The sequence below is a fragment of the Nematostella vectensis genome, chromosome 11 (assembly GCF_932526225.1).
Source record: "Nematostella vectensis chromosome 11, jaNemVect1.1, whole genome shotgun sequence".
Classification (NCBI taxonomy): Eukaryota; Metazoa; Cnidaria; class Anthozoa; order Actiniaria; family Edwardsiidae; genus Nematostella; species Nematostella vectensis.
This window is the reverse complement of record NC_064044.1, coordinates 11,854,542-11,881,779: the sequence shown is the minus strand read 5'-3', so window position 1 is coordinate 11,881,779 and position 27,238 is coordinate 11,854,542. Positions and strand designations below refer to the sequence as shown.

General features: G+C 40.7%; 1 protein-coding gene across 2 annotated transcripts; it reads right to left on the bottom strand.

Moving 5' to 3' along the window:
• Positions 1-1,614: 1,614 nt before the first annotated feature.
• Positions 1,615-26,582, bottom strand: LOC5514699 (potassium voltage-gated channel subfamily KQT member 1). 2 transcript variants are annotated; one of them, XM_048734074.1, is made up of 17 exons: positions 26,092-26,582; positions 21,140-21,230; positions 20,485-20,611; positions 19,767-19,836; positions 14,265-14,361; positions 13,392-13,517; positions 12,472-12,582; positions 11,935-12,030; positions 11,583-11,722; positions 10,806-10,978; positions 9,083-9,157; positions 8,116-8,161; positions 6,536-6,611; positions 6,185-6,279; positions 5,554-5,582; positions 4,995-5,053; positions 1,615-3,612 (listed from the first exon to the last, which is right to left on the bottom strand). In XM_048734074.1, exons 1-17 carry the CDS (start codon positions 26,412-26,414, stop codon positions 2,509-2,511), a joined length of 2,838 nt encoding a protein of 945 aa, XP_048590031.1. In that variant the 5' UTR covers positions 26,415-26,582; the 3' UTR covers positions 1,615-2,508. The 2 variants fall into 2 exon arrangements, with proteins under 2 accessions (XP_048590031.1, XP_001634862.3); XM_001634812.3 differs by lacking the exon at positions 9,083-9,157 and having other exon boundaries at positions 26,092-26,581.
• Positions 26,583-27,238: the final 656 nt, after the last annotated feature.

The window sequence follows — 27,238 nt, the reverse complement described above, 5'->3', positions numbered from 1 at the left end:
GAACGTTGTGTGGTTACAACTTTTACCGTCATCTTTATATTTCATCCCGGTAAGTCAAATCATTATTTAACTCCAGGAAACAAATCTGCAAAATTTAGAAGATATTTTTTAGTCTTTGAATTGTTTTCGCATTGTGCGCGCGCGCTCCATTCGCAATCAAGAATGGCGACATTCTCACGAGCGCGGGCTGTTTTTGAAACCTACAACAAAACGATATTTTCATTTTTCGCATACAATTCTCGACTTTAAATTATTCTTCGCTTCATTGTGGGAAGCATTTCAATAGAAAACACTTCGCCAATATTTTGTGGTATTGCCGTCTCTGAATTTTAACGGATTTAAGGAAAATACGTTGTTTCAGATTTTCCCGCCAAAACTTGAAATTATTCACTCGATTCAATCTCCTTTCGCGTGGCCAGGAAAATTTTTTAAAGATCTGAAGAAAATTCAAATTTTAATGAAATTTAATTCCCTTTTCGGAATTTGAAAGTTTATCAATGCTTTGCTTTGGCTAGATTGATATAAGTGAAAGGTTTTAAGAACTTTAAAAGACAAAAGAATCTATTCGAATCCGAAATATTTAACTTTCAATAGACACACTGATTTCTATATTTTGAAATATTTTTCGTGTTTTCCGTTAAAAATCATCGGAGATTCTTACGTAATCGACCGGAAGTAAACTGGTGACAATGCGGCTTTAAAAAAAGGACAGCAACGCATTGGCGGCCGTAGCATTTCACATTTTTTTTCTTGTAAATAAAAACGGCTTTTTGTTGAGCTTTCGTGCAGAAAATTATCAAAATAAATCACCCAATTCTAGGCTCAACTTATCCTCTACATTTTTGCATTTTGTCTATTTTGCCGTTTCAGTATTTGTGTGGGTTGTGGCATTTATTTTGGAAAAAATTCTATCAGACCGTTTTATTTCTTGCAATATGGATTTGTTAGCGACACGCGAGCGAAAGCCCATTGACGATTGTTGGTTTGTTAACCTGCTGCATTGCGAAGTTAAAATCATTTTTATACATTAATTTTAAGCAAAAAGAAAGGGATGTGATCTGTTATTCAGTAAATATATTTTTATTGATTCTTAAATGAAAAAAACTCGTACCAGACGCTGCCCGCTGCTACGGAACTACTCCCACTATGTGCAAACAGAAAATACCATATAAATCAATAAAATTTAAAAATGTGTAGTCTTTTCTGTGCATATTATATGCATAAGTAAATTTTGTAGTCGTCTTAGAAAAAATCATGAGCGTTGGGCCCTCCGCAAAAAAGATAGAGCAATTTTAATATGAAGTGATACAGAACTGGTCATCGTACTTTAATATCGTAGAGTTTTGAGAAAAAATCTTTTATATGAAAAATTTACTGAGCAAAATAACAACAACAGAAAGCGACTTATTCACCGTTTACAAATAAGCCACAAAGGGGCATATTTTCATTAAAAGCGGCTCTGTGGCGTGACGGCCGCACGGTTTTACATTAAAACTCTCGCGTGACTTTATTTTCTAACAGAGGGCGCGCGCCATGTTGTTGTCACTAGTGAGCACCAGGCATTATTCGTGCGATGCAAATTTGGCGCGAAAATAACTTTGCGTGGAAACAGCCTCCATTACGATGATGTATTATATTATGTATTTAGCCGTGTATGAGCGCATGTATTAACAAAAGGAAACTAAATGACTAATATAACGTTTAAAATATTCATATATCTACGTATTTATAGTATATTATTTAAGTTAAGATACATGTTTGTCACAAAGATAATATTAAATAAAGTGTGCTATTATAACTATCCTAATATCATGTTATTACCATCATCCTTTTTTTCTTCGGCAAAAAATGCAATGCAACATTTATGAGATTACACTAGAAAACGTTTAAGCTAAAACCACTTTTGAGCAGTATAAAAATAGGCACTAATTATCAACTCTTCGACTTATTGCTATCACTTCGACCCATGGGAAACTGCGGTTTGAAATATCTTGAGAGTTCTCCGGATGCATACATTATAAGTTGTTTTTCTGTCAGTCATTTCTTAACTCAACCAATCCCAGATTGTGTGTCAAGAAAATGCTGAACGTTCATACTTTTAAAAAGCACTAATACCATAGTCGGTTGTTAAATATGAAATAACTATTATTATCATAATCGATTTAAAAAAATCTGGCCTCGTAGAATAAGAATCTTGTTAAAAATTTTTAACCTCTAAATGAGTCTTTCGAAAGTATAACCTCCTGATAACCAGGAAGAATACAAAATAAATAACATGTTAGATAATATAATCAAGACTCTTCTAAACGTGTAAAAATAACTTCTAAATCTACAAAGTATGGCAATTTCAAAATTTCTTATAATTCTTAAGGGCTTCTAGGTAATCTTGTATTTTAAGGAATTTAGACATTTTTTCTTCACTTAAGAGATAATTTTCCAAGTGAAATTAAGAGTCTTCATGGAATATTTCCTGATATTTCCCCTAAACTAGCATCTAGACAAAACTTTTTAAACTTCTATAGGAGAGGTTCTTTGTAGCTGCCTTCGTTTTGCTTTACTGTCTCCGGCGGAAGTCACAGAATCGTCAAGGGTCGATACTGGGTCCTCTTCGATAAGACCCTTATCCTGGGATGCACCAGGCACCTCAGGGTATGATGTCCCATGAATGTTGTCTCCCACCTGTGGTGGGGTCTCCAATGGACCAGGCACTAAATCCAGAGATTGGTCCTTCGAGCCATCTGCCACTAAAGTCCCACAGGAGCTTTCACTGGATGTTTTTGTGCTTGGAAACCGTCTCCTTCGCCGAACATCAGTGTCCTGTTTTTCCCATACAAGCGGAATATGATCAGTGACATCTTCCGGAAGTCTCTGCGAAGTTTCTCCGAAGTCTCCAGAAAAACGCTCCGAAGGCCTTCCGAATGATCCCCGAGTCTCGGAGTCGCCTAACCTGGTCGTCTCCGTGGGACTGTTCGGTTCGCTGTCGCTTTTTTCGTCCTCGCCTATCGCGTCTAGGTGCAGCTCGGCCGAAAGAGACTGGTGAAGCTCATTTTCCCGGGACTCTGACGTAATACTCTCGTCTCCTTCAGTGACGTCGGATAACTGTCTTTCATGTATCCCCGGACGGGACCGAGAAAACACCGACTTAGGGGGTGACCCTGGAGCGATCAAATGGTCCATCTCTCCGGGGGAGTCATCGCTGCTTTGAGACGAGGAACAAAGAGGATTTACCACCCCAGATGACTCCGAATCCTTCTGTAAACACAGTATGGGAAACGACTGCGAGTATTCAGGGAATTCTGAGTTCTTAGAGGCAGACGGTGCTGGGAATGTATCACTTCGGCAACGTTCGGGCAGGTCCGATAAGGGATCGGCGCCGACGATTACCATCGGAAGCTCGTTTGTTGAAATCGGATTAACAGTTCGGGTTTCCGATTGTGGGTCGGAAAATGTCCGTTTGACCTTCGGGTGTACCCCGAAGGCAGAACCTCCCCCAGGGGAGGGGCCAGGGGAGCGAGGGTAGCTGAAGTGCGAGTCTTGGGTTATCCCCTCAAGAGCCGCCATTTTGGTAAGTAGACCCAGCATGACGTCAACTTTGTGATCCAGCACAGTTACCTGACATAAAACAGAATGAGGAAGGCAGGTGCGCAGTCATAGGTATCATATGAAAAAAAAACAGAGTATTGAGATTCCTTAATAAGAAATGACCCACTTTTTGGCCGCCAGGAGGGGGGGGGGGATTGGGCGCACCCTGTGTACGCGACTGAATGGGCTCCCTGTGGCGCGCTCTACCGGGGCCAGCAAGACAAAGTGAGCCAGTGAACATGCAAGAACCACAGTGATGATTGACGCGAGGTTCTTAAGAAGGTGGATTCCGTGGTGCTTTGAAGTACGCTGATACTATCAAGGCTGGTCGGCCTGAGAAGTTCCATGTCAATCTGCACATTTCTCGCATCCTTATTGGCTTACTACACAAAACTGTCAAGTGGCCGCGGTAACGTGCGTCGTATCAAATAGCATGTTTCTCGCATCCTTATTGGCCTACTACACAAAACTGTCAAGTGGCCGCGGTAACGTGCGTCGTATCAGATAGCATGTTTCTCGCATCCTTATTGGCCTACTTCACAAAACTGTCAAGTGTCCACGGTAGCGCGTGAGAGTCTATATCAGCCGCCATTTTATCATCATACCAAGTATGAGAAAGCATCAGATTCCGGGGCCCGTTTTAAGGAAGCTATTGCAATACTAGATAGATACATATCTATCTAGTATTTTGGTTTAAGGTAATTCCCTTGAATTGCACTGCGCACCCCTTCTGCGCATAGTGGCGCGCGTTGTTTTTTCGAATTTTCCGGTATTAAGTGCGCGAGCGCGCCACAGTTGTACAAGAAAATACAGCAAAAGGCGCGCGTTTTTTACTTAAAATCGCTTGAATATTCTCAAATATTTAAATATATACGGAAAAATGAAATACTGAAAAAAGAAAAAAAAAGTTGGGTTGTAGAAGTTTTGTTATTTCTCTCAAAATGGCGCTTTTTACCGTATGAATAGTGGCGAAAACAATGTCTTTTAGTGCGATCGAAATGTGATTTGTTTTGAACTTTAGCTACTACGGGTTATTGTTTAGGAGATCGGATTTTGGCAGCTCGACAAACAGAACTTAATTTTCTCAAGCCTATAGGCACTCTTTTTGAAAACTAAAAGTTGGGATTTTTTCCTTGCGCGATCAGTAAAAACGCGCCCCTTGTTGTGAAAACGAGGCCGGTACCCCCCGTTTTTTTATTACATTTTTTGAAAGCCCTTAACTTCAATATTGTTTATGCTAAGTTTTAAAAAATTCTGGGTTGTAGAACTATTTAAAGGGAATTACCTTAACTTGGTAAATGAGCTTTTTAAGATTGTAATTTCGAGATTTCGTTACAAGATTTGTCTTCAAATTCTGAATGAAATACCAATGACATACAAGGTGTGCGTGACGCGTGACGCGTGTCTCGTACCTGCTGTTCTACTTTCACCAGTCGATTAATAACGTCGGATTTGGATAAATCATCGTCGCCTAAAGATAACAAAGATATTAATAAAAGTGACAATGATACTAGTGTTACAGGCCCATAGCTAGGGAAGGGTGGGGGTGGGGTGGGGGAAAATGCGTTTGCACCCCCACAACGGCGGAAAGTCGACTCCTGGTTCGCAATAGACGTGCTATTTGTAGACAAAACTTTAACGCATAAGCGAATTAGAGAAAAAAAAAGACATTCTAGATCAATCTGGTATGTCATTATTCTAACTTTTTTGTAGCCAAATCCGACAATAAACGTCCCATGGAGATACTTCAATGGCATAAAAAAATACTTTTTGTTCTTTCTGGGGGTGGTCAGATTTTAATCAGAAAACCCACGCCCTCCCCCCATCCCCCCCCCCCCCCCCCCAAAAAAAAAAAAAAAAAAAAAAAAAAACTTCGGTCCACTTTTTCGGATTTCCCACCCTCCCAAAATGATTAAAAACGGTGACGTTTTTAAAGCATGATGACTCTGACCACGTTTCGGCAATACTCACCCTCTCTCGTCCCTGGAAGCTTCTCAACTCTGAAAAAAACGTGAAAAAGTAGATTTTTGATAGAAAATAAATGGAAGTTCAATAGGTTACTATGAATTAAGTGGAGATTAATAAAAAAAATGGAATCAATAGGAGTTTTTTAGGAGTCTAAAGGGTATTTAAAAGAATTTTACAGGATAATAATAGCAGTTACATAGAAGACTGGAAATAAAAATAGTAATCATTGATTGATGAAAATAATGTGATGAGAAGGAAAATGGCATAATCAGAAGACACATGGTAATAATTTCATGATGTTGTCGACGATAATGCCTACTTTATAACGATTTGGTGATGATAATAACGTGATGTTGCTGCTAATGCTAATGATGAAGAAGCAACAAATTAGAACTTATATAAAATTTTGTTAAGGGTATTGGGACATATCTTTGAGGGCGTTGCTAGGAACGCTTCCAGACGCTATAAATCCGCCAAACATTTGTAAAATGGAATGAATCTAGGCATGGCATAATTGTTTATGAAAACCTTAATTTTGATGACGTCATTAGGCGATGACATCATCACACGGTGATGATACTGTTATGATACTGGCATGGAATGATAACAATGGCGGTAAAACTCTCATACCCACCTCTGCTGTAGGCTTCGCATCCGCGCCAGCATTTCCACGTGACCGGTCGAGTACTGCTCAATGACGTCCTTCACATCGTAAGGCCGGCGGGCTTCCTGTGGAAACGTACGGAGCGCGAGTCATGGGTCAAATAAATCTGCAGTCATATGGAAGCTAATACTTCTTGTAAGAACCCATGAACTGGCACTAACATCTCCCTGAAACTAACTCTACATGAAGTACTGACTATGGTGTCTAACATGAAGTACTGACTCACGCTTTTACACCTGACTCATGTTTTTACACCTGTGGAAAAAGTTGGCCATGACCTGGGCTCGAACCAGGCCCTCCAGAAGCATGTATTTATTTTACCTTGAATTTTCGAACCGCTACTTTCAGCTTTAAAAGTCGAATTAAACGAATTGCATGCTTCTGGGCATTGCTGAGCCTGTAAAAAGAGTTATAGCGTTATCACCAAATGTGAATAATTGTTATCATCATCAACATCAAGATTATTAGTCATCTTCACTGTCATAACCACCATCACCACGACCACTATTATTACAACTATCACCACTACTATTATTACCGTCACCATCACCACCACCACTATTATTACTACGATCATCACTACCATTATTACCGTCACCATCACCACGACCACTATTATTACTACGATCATCACTACCATTATTACCGTCACCATCACCACGACCTATATTAACATCATCATCACAACTCCCACTACTATTATTAACATCATCATCAAAACAACCACCACTACTATTATTATTATTAACATCATCATCACAACAACCACCACTACTATTATTAACATCATCATCACAACAACCACCACTACTATTATTAACATCATCATCACAACAACCACCACTACTATTATTAACGTCATCATCACAACAACCACCACTACTATTTTTAACATCATCATCACAACAACAACCACTACTATTATTAACATCATCATCACAACTCCCACTACTATTATTAACATCATCATCACAACAACCACCACTACAATTATTAACATCATCATCACAACAACCACCACTACTATTATTAACATCATCATCACAACAACCACCACTACTATTATTAACATCATCATCACAACAACCACCACTACTATTATTAACATCATCATCACAACAACCACCACTACTATTATTAACATCATCATCACAACAACCACCACTACTATTATTAACATCATCATCACAACAACCACCACTACTATTTTTAACATCATCATCACAACAACCACCACTACTATTATTATTATTAACATCATCATCACAACAACCACCACTACTATTATTAACATCATCATCACAACAACCACCACTACAATTATTACTATTATCACCACCAACATAACCACCACTACAATTATTACTATTATCACCACCAACATAACCACCACTACAATTATTACCATTATCACCACCAACATAACCACCACTACAATTATTACTATTATCACCACCAACATAACCACCACTACAATTATTACTATTATCACCGCCAACATAACCACCACTACAATTATTACTATTATCACCACCAACATAACCACCACTACAATTATTACTATTATCACCACCAACATAACCACCACTACAATTATTACTATTATCACCACCAACATAACCACCACTACAATTATTACTATTATCACCACCAACATAGCCACCACTACAATTATTACTATTATCACCACCAACATAACCACCACTACAATTATTACTATTATCACCACCAACATAACCACCACTACAATTATTACTATTATCACCACCAACATAACCACCACTACAATTATTACTATTATCACCACCAACATAACCACCACTACAATTATTACTATTATCACCACCACCTCAACCACCACATCGCGTACTACCACAACTGATCTTCTTCTTCGCACTTACGAGATTGCAGGCTCGCCATCTTCAGACGTAGAAATATTTGCTTCATCTAAAACACAAAAGGCGACGCATACAGCGATTTAAAAAGGGCCATAGTTGATTTCACTTAAACCAGGCCTGATATTGTCCGTATCGTTTGCATTTTAAATTCCCTTTATGTTTTTTTTTATAGAAATGGGTTTCTTAAGTTCCAATTAATTCTTATTTTAACACTTCATGATTATGTTAAGTGTTAGAGGAGAATGACCCCTCGGGAAGCCGAAGGCCAGGCGTTTCAATTGTTTCTTTGGTGGTTTTGGCATTCCTGTGGTCGCTGTGACGTCAACCTAGACCCAGCCACTCACAACCACAGGATACCCGAATGGTAGACCAGGAACTGGGCTGATTCCAAGAGTATGTATTTTCGGTTAGAGGATTGAGGCATGCATTTAAATATTTTATGATGTTTAACATTTAATAGTTAAGCAATCATTATTTTAGAACTCATTTCTTTTAATAGCTGTGGATCACCGACTCGCCACGACTGCAAGCAAATGACAAGATTTAACCGTGACACTTGCGCTAAGGGATCTTTTGGGTGTCAAATTCAAATAAACTAAACACAGAATTGACTGCTCCCGTTTCGCCAAAGATTGAAGAAAAAATTAAATGTTTAAATAAAAATAAACCCTTATAGAAAAAAAACTTTCTGGCTTTATTTGTAAGTCTAAATGAGTTTTTTTTTTCTGTTCTTATTTATTTTGCCTCTAAAAGCCTGAACGCGCGATTTTGCAGCCCATAGCGCAAGTCCCCTATTCTAAGCAACTACGTCGGCGACGGCAGAAAAAGACCGTTTGGTTCTTAGAATATTCAATTTTCTTCCTGTCGCCCTAATGCTATCAGCACGGCATCGTTGAGTCTGCGTGTTTCACTGGCACTGTTTGCACGGGCCCTAGGATCGGTATTGCGTGTCAGACGAACCCGGACTTACCAGACGTGAAAAGCCCACTGGAGACCAAGGACTTTCTGGTGTACAGTAAAGTACAGTGGAGGTTTTCACCTGGAACTTTTATAAGTTATCAAACTTTAGACACGTTTACGTCACATCCGGTCGCAGGCCTGGTAACGGGCGCCATTTTTAAGGTGTTTTGAGACATGCGGGGCATGCGAGAACGAAGCAACCCAGAAAGATGCGAGGATTTAAACGAACTTATTGGAATGCGTGCACCGGTAGTCCATGCAGGTTGCTTGGCATTCTTTGACGCTATAAAACTCTGTGTAGCGCTTGTTTTTATACTGGCAAAATAATTAGTCTCTTCGCATGTAAAAGAAGCAATAGAATCCCTGATACTCGATAAATCTTTTTATGTTAACGTTTTTTTTTGGAAGGGAAGAGGGGGGAGGGGGGATAATAGAGGTAAAGGGAGGGAGAGGGGGGAGCTTTTACGGTAATACACCTATTTCAAATAAGGGGGGGGGGTGTTTATGCACTAATCTTCACAGGAGAAATCTTTGTCGTAACTTGCAGTGATTCATGGGGGAAAATAATAAACGAGCATCAATAAAAACACGGCGTTATAATGTTTAGCATTCTTGTTTATGTACCTCTAAACGTTCCACGGCGTTTAGAGAGCAGGATTCAGGATTCGTTACCCACGAACCACTGCGAGTTACGATACGATTGTTCTCGTGGGTGCAACCTCGATTTAAATAGGTCTATGATGGCCTTGAAGGGAAAATGTAAATCCAGTTCCATCAGCTCTAATACTATGCGCCGGATCTGCGTATCGTTTTTAGATTAAAATGTTATAAGTCTCAGTTACGAAATAATAAAAAAATAGCGCCCATTACACAGTATGTGACCTCATGCTTATAAGTTGTACAGACTTTAAGAACCGTTAATGACTTTCAATCAGTTAATGACTTTCAATATAGTTTTGACCGTATCTTAGCATTTTCAATAGCATTTTTTTTAAAGGCATGAATGACTTTTTGTTTCTCTTAGTTAGCTGTTTTAAATATTAAGATAAGTTGTGATAAAAGTGCACAAACCAAACTGTTAACATCGCATACTTTGATCACGCGCATGCGCATATTATGGTTAGAGGGTTTATGTACAATGAACATGTGATCGTAATCTTGGCCTCTTATTGGTTCATTACTATACACGTGACTGTGACTTTATGTCTTGGTCCTCATTAATTGCAGGATTTCCATTAGAAAGATATACACCTATTTCAATAATAAAGGTTGTCAGTGCAAATAACGATTGGCAAATGGCAGTTCTACGACCGAAAGTAACCATGCGTCTCGAGGAATATGGATAAATCAAAACAATTATCCATTAAAGGTTACCAATGCTTGGCTCTGACATTGCTGGACTTTATTTAACACCTCTAATTTTACGAATAATTAGTACCCATTAGCCAATTACCATTTGCCGTTTGCACTGACAACCTTTTGCGAAATAGGTGTAAGTCTAGCGGGCAACCTAGCCCCAAGTCGCTCTCTGTGTTTTGCAAACAAGCACTTTCTTTGATCATCTGTCTTGGTACGGGAACCGAGAAAAAAATAATCATAAAAAATTCACAGACAAAGACATGGACGCTTGGGGGCGCTTGTGTCTTGCTTCTGGAAACCTTGCCTTGTCGCTAAGCTACACACTACCCTAAGAGCGATCAAAGCTATAAACACGCTTAGCTTGTTTTACTAACCAAAAAATCCAGTGTCAAGCGTGCTTGCCAGACTTCCCTTGCGGAAGTTTTCCAAGGAATCAGGCTTGCCGACTCGAGCGATCTCCGCGGATTGGCTCCGACTTGTTTTGCCTTCGTTTCTGTTTTTCCAGACGGCGGATAGCTTGCGGCCTTTACGCGGTTGCACCACCGGACTAAGAACAGAACGATACAAAAAACAATCGGACGTGCGGACAGACAGACGAACCGACCGACAGACCGATCAACTGACAGACAGATCGCCTGACAGTTGGACAGACCAATGGACGGAAGAAATGACGGACAGACAAAAGAAAGTTACACAATCGACATGTAGAAAAAGCATAACATGACGCTTCAAATATGCACATTTGACTTCTTATTAGGCGGAACATTTCTTTAAGTACTTGGTGGCTTTGAAAAGTGTTAATAAAATTGGAGCTTTTTCTCCCTTAGCCCATACATAGTGCAGTGATGGTAAAAATAAATATATATCTAAAAAAGCCGAAGTCTCGGTATGTGCATTTCGGTCTCGCGTTATTTGTGTTTTGAAAATCATTCCTAAGAATCATTGTAAGAGATTGTGCCTTCTTTCTCTATCTCGAATTGCGCATTTCCAGGTTTTTCCGTCATGTCGACGCAATCGAGACATTAGGCGACCCTTAGAAAACCCAAGTTAACAATAAAACACACAGACAGACGGACAGACAGACAGACGGACAGACAGATGGACGGACAGACGGACAGATGGACGGATATGGAGTGAGGGCGGCTTCTTACCTTTCTACGCCTATAGAAGAGAAGGGTTTGTCGGCGCCGGACGGTATTGAGTTCACCGTGGGTTTATGGTAATAAATATGAGGTAACCAAGTGGCCACGGACTTGGAGTTGATATCAGCGCAATACATCCGCCAGTAAGACTAGACGAAAGATCAAAGTGTCTTTGTTAGCGACGTTTTTCTCGTCCTAGCCGCAGGGCTGTCTTTTGGGATTATAGTAAATGGGGTATTTAAAACAAAAGGAGATAAGTTATTTTGGATCCAGTTGGCAAAAGAGTTACAGAGGTCTGGCGTTATCGACTGCTAAATCGACAGTCAATGAAAGTAAGAAAACAAGAAACGCGCACGCTTACCTGTAAGAGTATAGCCGCTGGCCTTCTGCGCCTGTGAAAATGTTTCTGTCTTTGCTGTTGCGTCACTTTAAGTGCGAATCCCGATCCAAGAATACCCTGCGAGAGACAAACATAAATACAACTTAAACCTTAAGACCGTCTCCCACAAGCAATGACGAGAGCGACGTCAAGGAGAAATTGACTATAAATGCTTACATGCTTGGCGCCCAATAGATTTGCTGCAAACAGTCACGTGACATTTTGGTGGCAAATCGCGCGCGCTCCGGTTTTTGGCGGCAAAATAACAACAACAAAAAGGCACTTGTTCAGAACTAACGAATCAGCCAGGAAGTTTTATATTTCACAAAAGCCAACTTTTAGGGGTGTTTGCAGGTTCGAACGACCCTTCCGTGAAACTTTTCACAACTGCCATTTATAAGCCAGCGTTTTATGTCTATCTTTTACCATTTTCCATTGTTTTTAGCCGCCGTCGTCCACATTGCAGCTATTCAGTTATTCTTATTCAAATGCGGCAATAAACTAACACTTTACACTTACGGCAGGGAGCGCGAAAAACGAGATGCCGCAGACCGCGAATATCGAGGCGCACAGCCGACCGTACCACGTGATAGGTGTCTTGTCGCCATATCCAATCGTGGTCAGCGTAACCTGCAGATGACAACCACGTGTCAAAAGGCAATAAAGGGATTTCTTGTGGGGGGAGGGGGTTGGGGCTTTTAAGTAACAAACGACATATGAGAAATGGGAATACGTTAAATAGCTTGGCAACAAGAGCGTCCGCCAAGGATTTATGTAACGTGTCCATCACCTCAGCTTACCATTCATTCCCTAACCATTTTCGTTCATTGCACTTCCCCTACCTACCAGCCCCCGACATGAGTAAAGATTTTGTTCAAACTATAAATCTTGTGCTGGAATACACGTATATAAGGCTGCCTTTAAAGAGCTCTACGAAATATGCTAAACCTACAGACCCGTACCCAGCGTTATCCAAAGAAGTGGAGCCGATCTTTCCGGGGGGTGGGGGTATGGGTTCTTATGCACTTATCTTCATAGGAAGTTTATTATCAGATTTGGTTACAAAAACGTTCGTTTGGTTACAAAAAAGTTCGTTTTGTTACAAAAAAGTTCGTTTGGTTACAAAAAAGTTCGTTTGGTTACAAAAACGTTCGTTTGGTTACAAAAAAGTTCGTTTGGTTACAAAAAAGTTCGTTTGGTTACAAAAAAGTACTTATACATTTATGACATACCATACCATCTAATTAGCTAATGCTTGATAGTTTTGTCTACTAACAGTGCGTCTATTGTCCCCTTGTCCGATGTTATCTTAAGGTGTTCGCTGCCCTACCTCACTACCTTCTCTTATTGCCTAACATTTAACCCTTGGTGTCTATGAATACCCCCTTTTTTACCAACAGCCCTAACACATATCACTGAAGTCTACTAGTGATACTCACAATTCCCCACCAGAATGAGTTAGGCCAGCTGTCGAATTTGACGTTTTCATCCTTTTCCACCATGTACAGGACGAAGGACGCAAAGATAAGGCTGATAAAACCCAGGTATAGAGTGGTCAACAACTCCTGCGCACAAGCAACAAAGGAAAGAAACTTTAGACGAGATCACTAGTGTTTCTAGGTAGGGAAAAGTAGGGCAGGGGTCAGAAGGAGAAGAGGGTGAATACTGAGAGATAGTGTGACCAAGCATCCATTTTCATTGGATGTTTTTTAGAAGCTATAGTGATTTTCCCGATTGAGTTCGTTAAAATGTTTAAAACTTTTAGATCGTTATTTAGTGATCTCATTAAATAGTTTGTCGAGACATCTATATTGTACATAAATTCAAAAGTTAGCTTATTTTGATCTAGTTTTTGTTTTGCTGTAATGCACTTTTCAGCATCAAGATTCCTTGATGCTGAATCCCTTTCTCCGGATTATAACACTTCACACCTAATAGGGACACTCACATTAGCTAATCGGGTTCTACCACTGCTGTGTTGCAGTAACAAATGTGTGCAGTATAGATAATTCAAAGACGTGGAAAGGGGAAGGCAATCTCCATCCCAAATCGGGACAGGGCCATGAAATATTGGGAGGGGGGCGCACGTGCCACCAGTGTCCCCCCCCCCTGCTACGGCCCTGGGGTATGACGACGGTGAAAAGATATATGACCCCCCAAAAAAGCCTCCTCCTCTCCCATGCAATAAACTTTTAATTGCATTGATTCTTATTGGTGAAATGTTGCCATTGCTAAGGTTCACTTCACTTTCTGATTCTCGGTCCTGGTTTATGAAGCTCTTTTTTTAATGTCAATTCAAAACTAAAATTCACCTTTCTGTGAATATAAATAACTGATGCAAGAAGCTTCCAGGTGCTTCCTTGTCGATCGAATCGCAATACTCGAAGAAGAGGTAAAAACCGAACTAATCTGCAGAAAAAAAATGCAGCAATCCAAATGAGAGATGCATATTTCTGAAGGGCACCAACTTGAATCAACATAGGAAAATTTGTACTGAAGCATTATCTCTTCCTTACCCTCATAGGAAAAGGTGTACTGAAGCACCATCTCCCCCTACCCCCATAGGAAAAGGTGTACTGAAGCATCATCTCTCCCCTACCCCCATAGGAAAAGTTGTACTGAAGCATCATCTCTTTCCTACCCTCACAGGAAAAGGTGTACTGAAGCACCATCTCCCCCTACCCCCATAGGAAAAGGTGTACTGAAGCACCATCTCTCTCCTACCCTCATAGGAAAAGGTGTACTGAAGCATCATTTCTCTCCTACCCCCATAGGAAAAGGTGTACTGAGCATCATTTCTCCCCTACCCCCATAGGAAAAGGTGTACTGAAGCATCATCTCTCCCCTACCCCCATAGGAAAAGGTGTACTGAAGCATCATTTCTCTCCTACCCCCATAGGAAAAGGTGTACTGAAGCATCATTTCTCTCCTACCCCCATAGGAAAAGTTGTACTGAAGCATCATTTCTCTCCTACCCCTATAGGAAAAGGTGTACTGAAGCATCATTTCTCTCCTACCCCTATAGGAAAAGGTGTACTGAAGCACCATCTCTCCCCTACCCCCATAGGAAAAGGTGTACTGAAGCATCATTTCTCTCCTACCCCTATAGGAAAAGTTGTACTGAAGCATCATCTCTCTCCTACCCTCACAGAAAAAGGTGTACTGAAGCACCATCTCTTCCCTACCCCCATAGGAAAAGGTGTACTGAGCATCATTTCTCCCCTACCCTCACAGAAAAAGGTGTACTGAAGCACCATCTCTCCCCTACCCCCATAGGAAAAGGTGTACTGAGCATCATTTCTCCCCTACCCCCATAGGAAAAGGTGTACTGAGCATCATTTCTCCCCTACCCTCATAGGAAAAGGTGTACTGAGCATCATTTCTCCCCTACCCTCATAGGAAAAGGTGTACAGAAGCACCATCTCTCCCCTACCCTCACAGGAAAAGGTGTACTGAGCATCATTTCTCCCCTACCCCCATAGGAAAAGGTGTACTGAAGCACCATCTCTCTCCTACCCTCACAGAAAAAGGTGTACTGAAGCACCATCTCTTCCCTACCCCCATAGGAAAAGGTGTACTGAGCATCATTTCTCCCCTACCCCCATAGGAAAAGGTGTACTGAAGCACCATCTCTTCCCTACCCCCATAGGAAAAGGTGTACTGAGCATCATTTCTCCCCTACCCTCATAGGAAAAGGTGTACAGAAGCACCATCTCTCACCTACCCCCATAGGAAAAGGTGTACTGAGCATCATTTCTCCCCTACCCTCATAGGAAAAGGTGTACAGAAGCACCATCTCTCCCCTACCCTCACAGGAAAAGGTGTACTGAGCATCATTTCTCCCCTACCCCCATAGGAAAAGGTGTACTGAAGCACCATCTCTCTCCTACCCTCACAGAAAAAGGTGTACTGAAGCACCATCTCTTCCCTACCCCCATAGGAAAAGGTGTACTGAGCATCATTTCTCTCCTACCCTCATAGGAAAAGGTGTACTGAAGCACCATCTCTTCCCTACCCCCATAGGAAAAGGTGTACTGAGCATCATTTCTCCCCTACCCTCATAGGAAAAGGTGTACTGAGCATCATTTCTCTCCTACCCTCATAGGAAAAGGTGTACTGAAGCACCATCTCTTCCCTACCCCCATAGGAAAAGGTGTACTGAGCATCATTTCTCCCCTACCCTCATAGGAAAAGGTGTACTGAGCATCATTTCTCTCCTACCCTCATAGGAAAAGGTGTACTGAAGCACCATCTCTTCCCTACCCCCATAGGAAAAGGTGTACTGAGCATCATTTCTCTCCTACCCTCATAGGAAAAGGTGTACTGAGCATCATTTCTCCCCTACCCTCATAGGAAAAGGTGTACTGAAGCACCATCTCTCCCCTACCCTCACAGAAAAAGGTGTACTGAAGCACCATCTCTTCCCTACCCTCATAGGAAAAGTTGTACTGAAGCATCATCTCCCCCTACCCCCATAGGAAAAGGTGTACTGAAGCATCATTTCTCACCTATCCCCATAGGAAAAGGTGTACTGAAGCACCATCTCCCCCTACCCCCATAGGAAAAGGTGTACTGAAGCACCATCTCTTCCCTACCCCCATAGGAAAAGGTGTACTGAAGCATCATTTCTCTCCTACCCCCATAGGAAAAGGTGTACTGAAGCATCATTTCTCTCCTACCCCCATAGGAAAAGTTGTACTGAAGCATCATTTCTCTCCTACCCCTATAGGAAAAGGTGTACTGAAGCATCATTTCTCTCCTACCCCTATAGGAAAAGGTGTACTGAAGCACCATCTCTCCCCTACCCCCATAGGAAAAGGTGTACTGAGCATCATTTCTCCCCTACCCTCACAGAAAAAGGTGTACTGAAGCACCATCTCTCCCCTACCCCCATAGGAAAAGGTGTACTGAGCATCATTTCTCCCCTACCCCCATAGGAAAAGGTGTACTGAGCATCATTTCTCCCCTACCCTCATAGGAAAAGGTGTACTGAGCATCATTTCTCCCCTACCCCCATAGGAAAAGGTGTACTGAGCATCATTTCTCCCCTACCCTCATAGGAAAAGGTGTACAGAAGCACCATCTCTCCCCTACCCTCACAGGAAAAGGTGTACTGAAGCACCATCTCTTCCCTACCCCCATAGGAAAAGGTGTACTGAGCATCATTTCTCTCCTACCCTCATAGGAAAAGGTGTACTGAAGCACCATCTCTTCCCTACCCCCATAGGAAAAGGTGTACTGAGCATCATTTCTCCCCTACCCTCATAGGAAAAGGTGTACAGAAGCACCATCTCTCACCTACCCCCATAGGAAAAGGTGTACTGAAGCATCATCTCTTCCCTACCCCCATAGGAAAAGGTGTACTGAGCATCATTTCTCCCCTACCCTCATAGGAAAAGGTGTACTGAAGCACCATCTCTCCCCTACCCTCACAGAAAAAGGTGTACTGAAGCACCATCTCTTCCCTACCCTCATAGGAAAAGTTGTACTGAAGCATCATCTCCCCCTACCCCCATAGGAAAAGGTGTACTGAAGCATCATTTCTCACCTACCCCCATAGGAAAAGGTGTACTGAAGCACCATCTCCCCCTACCCCCATAGGAAAAGGTGTACTGAAGCACCATCTCTTCCCTACCCCCATAGGAAAAGGTGTACTGAAGCATCATTTCTCTCCTACCCCCATAGGAAAAGGTGTACTGAAGCATCATTTCTCTCCTACCCCCATAGGAAAAGTTGTACTGAAGCATCATTTCTCTCCTACCCCTATAGGAAAAGGTGTACTGAAGCATCATTTCTCTCCTACCCCTATAGGAAAAGGTGTACTGAAGCACCATCTCTCCCCTACCCCCATAGGAAAAGGTGTACTGAAGCATCATTTCTCTCCTACCCCTATAGGAAAAGTTGTACTGAAGCATCATCTCTCTCCTACCCTCACAGAAAAAGGTGTACTGAAGCACCATCTCTTCCCTACCCCCATAGGAAAAGGTGTACTGAGCATCATTTCTCCCCTACCCTCATAGGAAAAGGTGTACTGAGCATCATTTCTCCCCTACCCTCATAGGAAAAGGTGTACTGAGCATCATTTCTCCCCTACCCTCATAGGAAAAGGTGTACAGAAGCACCATCTCCCCCTACCCCCATAGGAAAAGGTGTACTGAAGCATCATCTCTCCCCTACCCCCATAGGAAAAGGTGTACTGAAGCACCATCTCTCCCCTACCCTCACAGAAAAAGGTGTACTGAAGCACCATCTCTTCCCTACCCTCATAGGAAAAGTTGTACTGAAGCATCATCTCCCCCTACCCCCATAGGAAAAGGTGTACTGAAGCATCATTTCTCACCTACCCCCATAGGAAAAGGTGTACTGAAGCACCATCTCCCCCTACCCCCATAGGAAAAGGTGTACTGAAGCACCATCTCTTCCCTACCCCCATAGGAAAAGGTGTACTGAAGCATCATTTCTCTCCTACCCCCATAGGAAAAGGTGTACTGAAGCATCATTTCTCTCCTACCCCCATAGGAAAAGTTGTACTGAAGCATCATTTCTCTCCTACCCCTATAGGAAAAGGTGTACTGAAGCATCATTTCTCTCCTACCCCTATAGGAAAAGGTGTACTGAAGCACCATCTCTCCCCTACCCCCATAGGAAAAGGTGTACTGAAGCATCATTTCTCTCCTACCCCTATAGGAAAAGTTGTACTGAAGCATCATCTCTCTCCTACCCTCACAGAAAAAGGTGTACTGAAGCACCATCTCTTCCCTACCCCCATAGGAAAAGGTGTACTGAGCATCATTTCTCCCCTACCCTCATAGGAAAAGGTGTACTGAGCATCATTTCTCCCCTACCCTCATAGGAAAAGGTGTACTGAGCATCATTTCTCCCCTACCCTCATAGGAAAAGGTGTACAGAAGCACCATCTCCCCCTACCCCCATAGGAAAAGGTGTACTGAAGCATCATCTCTCCCCTACCCCCATAGGAAAAGGTGTACTGAAGCACCATCTCTCCCCTACCCCCATAGGGAAAGGTGTACTGAAGCACCATCTCTTCCCTACCCCCATAGGAAAAGGTGTACTGAAGCATCATCTCTCCCCTACCCCCATAGGGAAAGGTGTACTGAAGCACCATCTCTTCCCTACCCCCATAGGAAAAGGTGTACTGAAGCATCATCTCTCCCCTACCCCTATAGGAAAAGTTGTACTGAAGCATCATCTCTCTCCTACCCCCATAGGAAAAGGTGTACTGAAGCACCATCTCTCTCCTACCCTCACAGAAAAAGTTGTACTGAAGCACCATCTCTTCCCTACCCCCATAGGAAAAGGTGTACTGAGCATCATTTCTCCCCTACCCTCATAGGAAAAGGTGTACTGAAGCATCATCTCTCCCCTACCCCCATAGGAAAAGGTGTACTGAAGCATCATCTCTCCCCTACCCCCATAGGAAAAGGTGTACTGAAGCACCATCTCTCCCCTACCCTCATAGGAAAAGGTGTACAGAAGCACCATCTCTCCCCTACCCCCATAGGAAAAGGTGTACTGAAGCATCATCTCTCCCCTACCCCCATAGGAAAAGGTGTACTGAAGCACCATCTCTCCCCTACCCCCATAGGAAAAGGTGTACTGAAGCACCATCTCTCCCCTACCCTCATAGGAAAAGGTGTACAGAAGCACCATCTCTCCCCTACCCTCATAGGAAAAGGTGTACTGAAGCATCATCTCTCCCCTACCCCCATAGGAAAAGGTTAGCTGCATTGTCCTTGTCTACCACATTGAAAGAAAGGCTTAGCATGCTTATCATGTGTCACCATCGTACTTACCTAACAGTTATTGATGATCCATTCGTTGAGAGTGCTAAACCCGCAATAGAAGAGAAAATCACCAACACATCTATGGAAAATGAATCAAAGCTTAAAGGGGCAGTGTCATGGTAAGAGCTTTGCAATAGCTCTCCAGCCCACAAACAATGAAATTCAGTAAAATTCTAATATTGACTTTTGAGCCTTTAGTACATGTAGGAGAATTAAATTTGAAGGAAACAAACTGTCAGTAAACATAGTTTTGAATAAAGTATTGCATATTATTTTAACAAAGGCATTGACAGCTTAAAGTTCAACTGTTTGTAGATGATTAAAAGCTTACAATAATACACTGACTCCAGACATATGCAGTACCATGACGCTGCCGCTTTAAACTAATACCCATTAAGAGAGTGGCTACCTAGCAGAAATACACATGCACATAGCATAGTGAGATCCATGTTTTTTTCTTTCTTGCTCTCCAAAACCTACCATAAAAGCTATAAAATTCTACCCAATTTAAAGCTTGCTTTTTAAAAAAGCAAGGTTTTAAGTATTTAAAAAAATCTATTTCAGGAAGATAGCTTCCTCAACGTCACAACTCTTATCACCCACAGAAGGGAGGGCAAGGGAGGGAGAAATAAGCCCCTAGCCCCAGTACTCTATGTAGCTTTTGCATGATAAATGTGCCATTCATAAATAGGGCCACACTTTGCTCAACACAATAAAAGTCCCTCACCTAATATCGCATATGTTTTCTTGGCAAAGTTGAGCCTGCCTCTGAGCCCCACATATGTACTTCGGCACCCAGCCGACCATAAACGCAAGCCATATTCTACTATGAATACAGTTACGAGTACAATTTCCTTTGAAGAGAAAATAGGACTTATCAGAACAAAAAAAACCCTCATTTTTTTAGATTTCACACCACTCCAAGAAAAATGCTGGGTACGGACCTGTATACTAAACTACAGACACATAAGTAGGAATAGCAAGATCCTATTGATGCACAAACTGCAGCCAGTGACAGTGCTGAAAAACGCAAGACTAGTTCTAGTACCGGGCGGTTGAACCAGCCTTTTTGTTTTGAAATGGCGGTGTTTTGCTGGCGAACTGTCGCATTTTGGCGAATGCTAAGAAAACTAGATCAAACCTAAGGCTAAAATGTTCTTTATGACTCCCTCATTATCAAACAAATCTGTCATCTTTTGTACAGTATGGTTTTAATGCTGTACTTGGTCAAAACAGCGACCGAAGTCAGCCTTTCTACCTTTACTCGAACGATTCAACACTGAGATTTTGTTTGTTTTTGCCAGAACACGCGCATGCGCATACGTTATTCAGCACTGTTGCAGCCAGTCATAAAATCAGTATTTTTGAGAGCAGCTACTTACCACAATAAATATTGGAGTGTCTAGCAATGCTTCATAGATATTTACAGTACTCAGGGCCGTCAGGATCAAACTTACAATCACTAGGATGCATCTGTGGCAAAAAAATAATATACATTTATATAAGTCAGGCTCCACAACGGCCAAAGGTCCACTTTCGGTTCTCAATAGACATGCTTTTATTTATAGACAAAACCATGAAGCATCAGCTAGATCACTCTGATATGTAGCCAAATCCGACAATAAACGTCCGGTGGAGATACTGTAAAAAGGCATGGTCAGTTTTTTATCAGAGAACTCCCTCCCCCCTCCCCTTTAAATATTAGGCCTACTTTTTCGGATTTCGAACCCCCCCCCCCCAAGAAAAACCCTGGATATGGGCCTGTAAGTAAACAACTGGTCACCTTTTGATCACCTATAACATAATAGGGTGGTTAAGGTCGATGTCACCGGCAAGAGGACGCCAGCTTGTGCATGTTTGATTGCGCGCGCATGCTTTGCTTGCCGCCGTCGCGTCCCGTTCAGGACAGCATTTCATACTTTCTTATGTCCTCTTCAGGACGGGACGCCAGCAAAAATCTGTATCGCGCAATAGAACATGCCGTCTTCTTGCTTGGGTCTAAATCAGCCTAATAGGTTGCATCTCGGTCGTGGCCAGGGGGGTCCTTAGCAGGTCTAGGGGTGGGCTGAGGGCCCCCCCTACACCCATTTTCAGATATTTAGTTTAAAAACAACAAGAAATATAAGGAAATCCATGGAAAAACAATGAATCCAGCCCCCCCCATTGCTTAAAACCCTTGCTTCAGCCCCCCCCCCTTTTTGTAGCTCCTGGATCTGCCCCCTGGTAAGGAATAAATGCCCCTCTTAAATCATGTAGAAACAAAAAGTAGATATATTTATACATGTAGTTGTGACAACACCTTGCTATTTAAATTTTCCGTTAGAAAGCCATATATGCTTGTAGACAATAGAGAGAAAAAATCACTTTAAGGGATTTAAATGAATTTTAAAACATAAATTAGAACTTTTTTTATTTTAAGATCCAATAGCAGGGCAATTTCATAAGATTTCCAATGTACAAAACATGTCAAAATGTCAGAACCCTGGAGGATAGTAGACCTAAAAAGGCTAAAAAAAATACCATATTTTCACATCCTGGGGAAAGGTGGAGGGGGGGTAATTCAAGAGGGATACATAATTCATATTAGGAGGGCGGAAGGGTTCTTGAATGCTTTTTCCCATGTACTTTTATTTAAAAGCAAACAAGCTAAGCTTGTAGGGGGGGGTGTGTGCGAATAGGTTCGCGGATTGGCGGATTCAGCCCCGAAATGCTCACGGATTACGAATTTTGATGACTATTTCAGCGGATTGACGGATTTTGGAAATACGGCGGGTCACGGATCTGTTGACAATTTGGGCACGGATTTCGGATTTTGACTGCTTTGATGGTCAAATTTCGGATTTTAAATGAATTTCAATCGATGCTATAGTTTATCTGTCAAACCATGCAGATCTAAAAATATCTGCGGGTCCACGGATTTGCCCCAAAAATGTTGCGGATCGGCGGATTTACATACCCCTATTCACCCCCCCCCTGGTAGCAAATCCTAAGGAAATACCACCAGTCTGAGAAAAGCCAGTTGTCAGTGTACTTATCAATTCATGTCATCATTTTTGTTGTGATGTCATTTGCAAGACATAATACTACAGTTAGTATGCAGATAAAAAAAAACAAATGGCAGAATCTGATTAATAGAGCAAACAGAGTAAAAATAGATAAAAAAAGGTCAGCGTTATAAGGTATCTAAATAGCTCCAGGTATTGAATATTGATGACATAATGATGTCAAGAAAGAAATTCCAGAAATGGCAAAAGCTCTTGGTAAATTGGGTTTGATGCTTGCCTAATTGACAGTTTTGTAATCATTAGTCAATCTGCCTAGCAATCACACATTCTTAATTTTGTTTTTGTCATATCAAACATGTGGGAGGTTTATAGCTTGTTAAATTAATAAACCTTAGTTGGATTAAGAAGAAATAATCATTTGATTATTTTATCTTATTTTTGGAAATACCAACAGAATACATAGAAAAAGATGTAAAATTTGAATGCAGGCATGTAAAGCATTAATCATGGATCTAACACTTTTAACCAATAAAAATTCAATATATCTTCTGTGCTGTGAGTTATTATAGAAAATTGAACTATTACTGAACTTTGTTAACTAACATGTCACTGCGCCTTTTATAATGCTTAATTGTTAAATTTCACATTATTATTTTATTGAAAAAGCTGTCAAAAAGAAGCATATACACTGGATATTTAGTCTTGGGGGCAAAATCTTAACATGTGCAATAAACATATAATACAAAGGCACATTGCCTATGATAAAAAAAAACATACACCTCATACTAAAATTATGGGGCTTCTCTAGGACAACACACCATTCTGCATGTCGCAAAATACAAAAATATGTCAGACATCCCACCCCCTTTTCCAAAACAAAAACCACTGAAAAAACTTTTCAACGTTATACAGTAGATAGAGTAATGATTAGGGGAGAGTAGTCTATAAAACCTAGATTCTTAAGAAAATTTTTACTTTGTAAAAAAGCTTGCCATTTATTCGATATAAAAAATGAAACAGGGCAGACATTAGCATCACTTTTTTTAATGGCTATTGGATTATGCTCGCACAAGAATGTACTCACTGAGTGAAAAGCTGAGTCAAAAACACCAGACAGAGTGGAGCCCTGTTAACTCAATCCTCCAGAAGAGGCTGAGGATAAGCAGACAGAGCAATCAAAGTAGAATGGCTGGGAGCTTGTCTTTAGGGAACTTGAAAAACAGTTGGAGTTAGCAAGGAATCCAGGCTCAAGTTATCAGGGTTTACCTAATTTAGTTTTTTTTATATATATTTTGATGAAAAATAATGTAACAATAACAATGATAACTAAAACAAAAATTAGAATAATATACAAGTAATAAAAGTTTATTTTTTAATTAATTGACAATGATTGTAACAACAACTAATAAATAGATTTCGCATTCTTAAAGTGTAGCACCTAGTAATATCAGCAGAAACAGCAATCACTATAATAATTCCTTTCTAGAAGTTGAATAGATGGTTAAAAATTACTATCTTTGCAACCGCTTCAACCACTTTGGAGCTATTAGCGGCAAAGTGTGTGGGGCATAAGACAAAAAGTGTGGATGACACTTTATAATGCTATCTTTGAATCTAAGTATTTGTCTGGGAAAAATAAAAGTTGCATGAGCTATAGATCTTTCACAGTGGAACCACTAAATATTTTAGTTGTTGTGAATTAACATGTTATGTTCTTCAATTGAATTTTTTTTTCTATCTGTCTAGTTATAGATCAGTTTTGCACAAATGTCCTACATAAGTTTTACTAAAATAATGACAAAATATATGCTTAGTTATTTTAATCTTGAAGACATTTCAAAGATTTCAGCAAAATCATGAGCTTTATGTATAGTTATCCCTCAAATAAAAACAAATTTTTGAGTGAAAGATAAAACACTAGTGAAGCTTTTATACCACAAGGGGATAAAGCTATATCTCTCACTGGATCAAGAGGAGATATCAATGCTCCATCCCTTTATTATCGGCACTCAACTAAATTGTTATTGATCAAGAACTCAGTAATATATAATACTGTGGGGGTTTTTTTCACACACTAAGAGTAATGATTTTCATCTTCCTGTTGGGTCGGAGTTGTAAAACGGATCGTTCTTGGCACTGTGACCCGATGTAATATCCTGTCGGTCTCATTTGGTTACGTTCAAAACCACACTTTAAAAGACACTCCAAAGTACAAAGCTGCTTGGAAGCCTACCAACTGTTTTCAAGCGCACTTTAGTGGTTTCTCTCTACGAAAGGGAATCCTCCTCACTCGTTCACATACATAAAAACAATTGATAAAGCGTAAGTAGATGGAGCTTATTGTGTTCGTGACATTTGCAAGGCACTCAAAGATCCCGCCATCTCGCCTGTTTCAAGCAATCTACCTAGTCATCACGTTTTAAAGAATAAAATTCACCGAGCTGATTTCCCTAGCAAAAAAAAAATACCGAACAGCTGTTAAACAATTTCTACAGCGCTGCCGTTATCTAATTGTAAAGTAGCCTCGCATATGTTTAAGTATAAGAGAACATAAAATTTAAAATAACAACGGTCACGGTTGACGGATTGTCTGCCAGAATTCGTTCCTTTTGTAACTTGAATGTAAAGGCGGTATTCGACGATTTAATTTGATGCGTTGGGCACGATAAAACATAACCAAAACATGATTTAAATTACTTCCAGTCCTAATTTTCGTAATAAAAAATACGTATAGAGTTCAGCCGTCTTCTGACAATAACACAATGTATAATCTCCCTGATCAAAACTCCAAACCCAAATTACTGCATCGACAAATGTTTTTAAGCCCTTTATCCGCGGGTGAAAGCTTACGAATTTGCACAGGAATAATGTAAAAGATCTGTTCAGTCCAAGACTTAATCATATCAGCCAGAGATACAAAATAGCACAGACAGACGTTTAACGATCGAAACGCTACTAAGTTTATGTACATACAAAATATCTCGCGTCAATGTTGATGGGTATTTTAAGTTCATAACACTTTGCTGAAGAGATAGTCTAAGTTTAGACTAGAATCCGTTGAGACAACGTGAAGCTAGACAACACTAAGGGAAATACTATGTTTTGGTCCAAGAACGAAGCAATAATAACTCATTTAAAGCTAAAAACATTCACGTTTATCCCACAGAATAATCATAATTGGTTTCCAAACATTTTTTTACTTCGGACACCAACGAGCAAAGACAGATCAATCTTTCAATGTTTGAATCTCTCAATGATAAAATATTTATCTGTTAGAGATGTTTCACTCACTAAGCTATAAACGAATAACCATAGAGACTTTTACTTACAGTGCAACATGGTACACGATCGCTAGCCCGCGAGGTCTTTCTAAAAAGTTGTAGCAGTAAAGTTGAATCCGGCGATATTTCTCCGAATGGGGGCGATTTTTTGACCCAGGTACTGGTCTACCAAGTAAGTCTAATCGACCGCTATGTCCATTCGCAGATCCTGGTTGTTCATAGTGTTTTTCATTGGTCTTTTCTTCCCCTGTGTCAAGCCTGTTCAGTTGGATTTTTGATTCGTTTTCATAGCGAGACTCCTTCAAGCTAAAGCCACCATCGCCGACGAAGTCGTTGGCTCCGTTAAAATCTGCACTCGCTTTCCCGTACATAATGTCTTGAAACCCGTAGAGCTTTCATGGTGTGTCGGACATCCAGGCAGTATTAACACCATGCAGTAAAAAATAACGTGTCCTTCACTCCAAAACCGTTGTTTATTTGGGTTGTATTTTGGGTACTTGAAACTTGCACTGTCGGAATTCAACAGAGCAGTCACGTGACCCTAAAGAACAATCGATCAATTTGGCTGAATTAATCGCGAAGGAGGACTTGGTTGTCGCGCACAAGTCGGCTCCGAAAATCTTTTAATTATTTTTATTCTATGCTATAGCGGGTTTAAAAAAAAAAACTTTGGTCAATGTTTTGAATGACTATATTTGCCCCTTCGAGAACATTCATTAGCTATGGAACTAGAAAAAAAAGTTAAATTTTCTACTGTACAAGATAGAATGCTGTGAACACATGGGGACTACGAAACTATATCTAAAACAGTTCTACCCCCTGTGAAGATTACTTAGAAAGATACCTTGGTATCGAACTTTTTATTCCTTTTTTCATAATAAATTGGAGCGCAATGTTCAACCGCAAGTAGAAAAAAGCTTGATAAGAAATCTACAGAGATATTACGATTTGGGTGTAAACACAAACAAAGAAAATGACATGTGTCAATCATATCCTAGAAAGGTTTATTCTATACTCGTATTATTCAGGCAATGTATAGTCTTACATTGTTTTTATTATGGGCTAGTATAGTTTTGTTTTACTATCATATGATATATTCAATAACAAAATCGTTAAAAGTTTGGGCTGAGAGAAATTAAATGGACAAATTGCCAGGCTGTGGGAAAGATTAAATGATCAAACAGATTATAAAAGA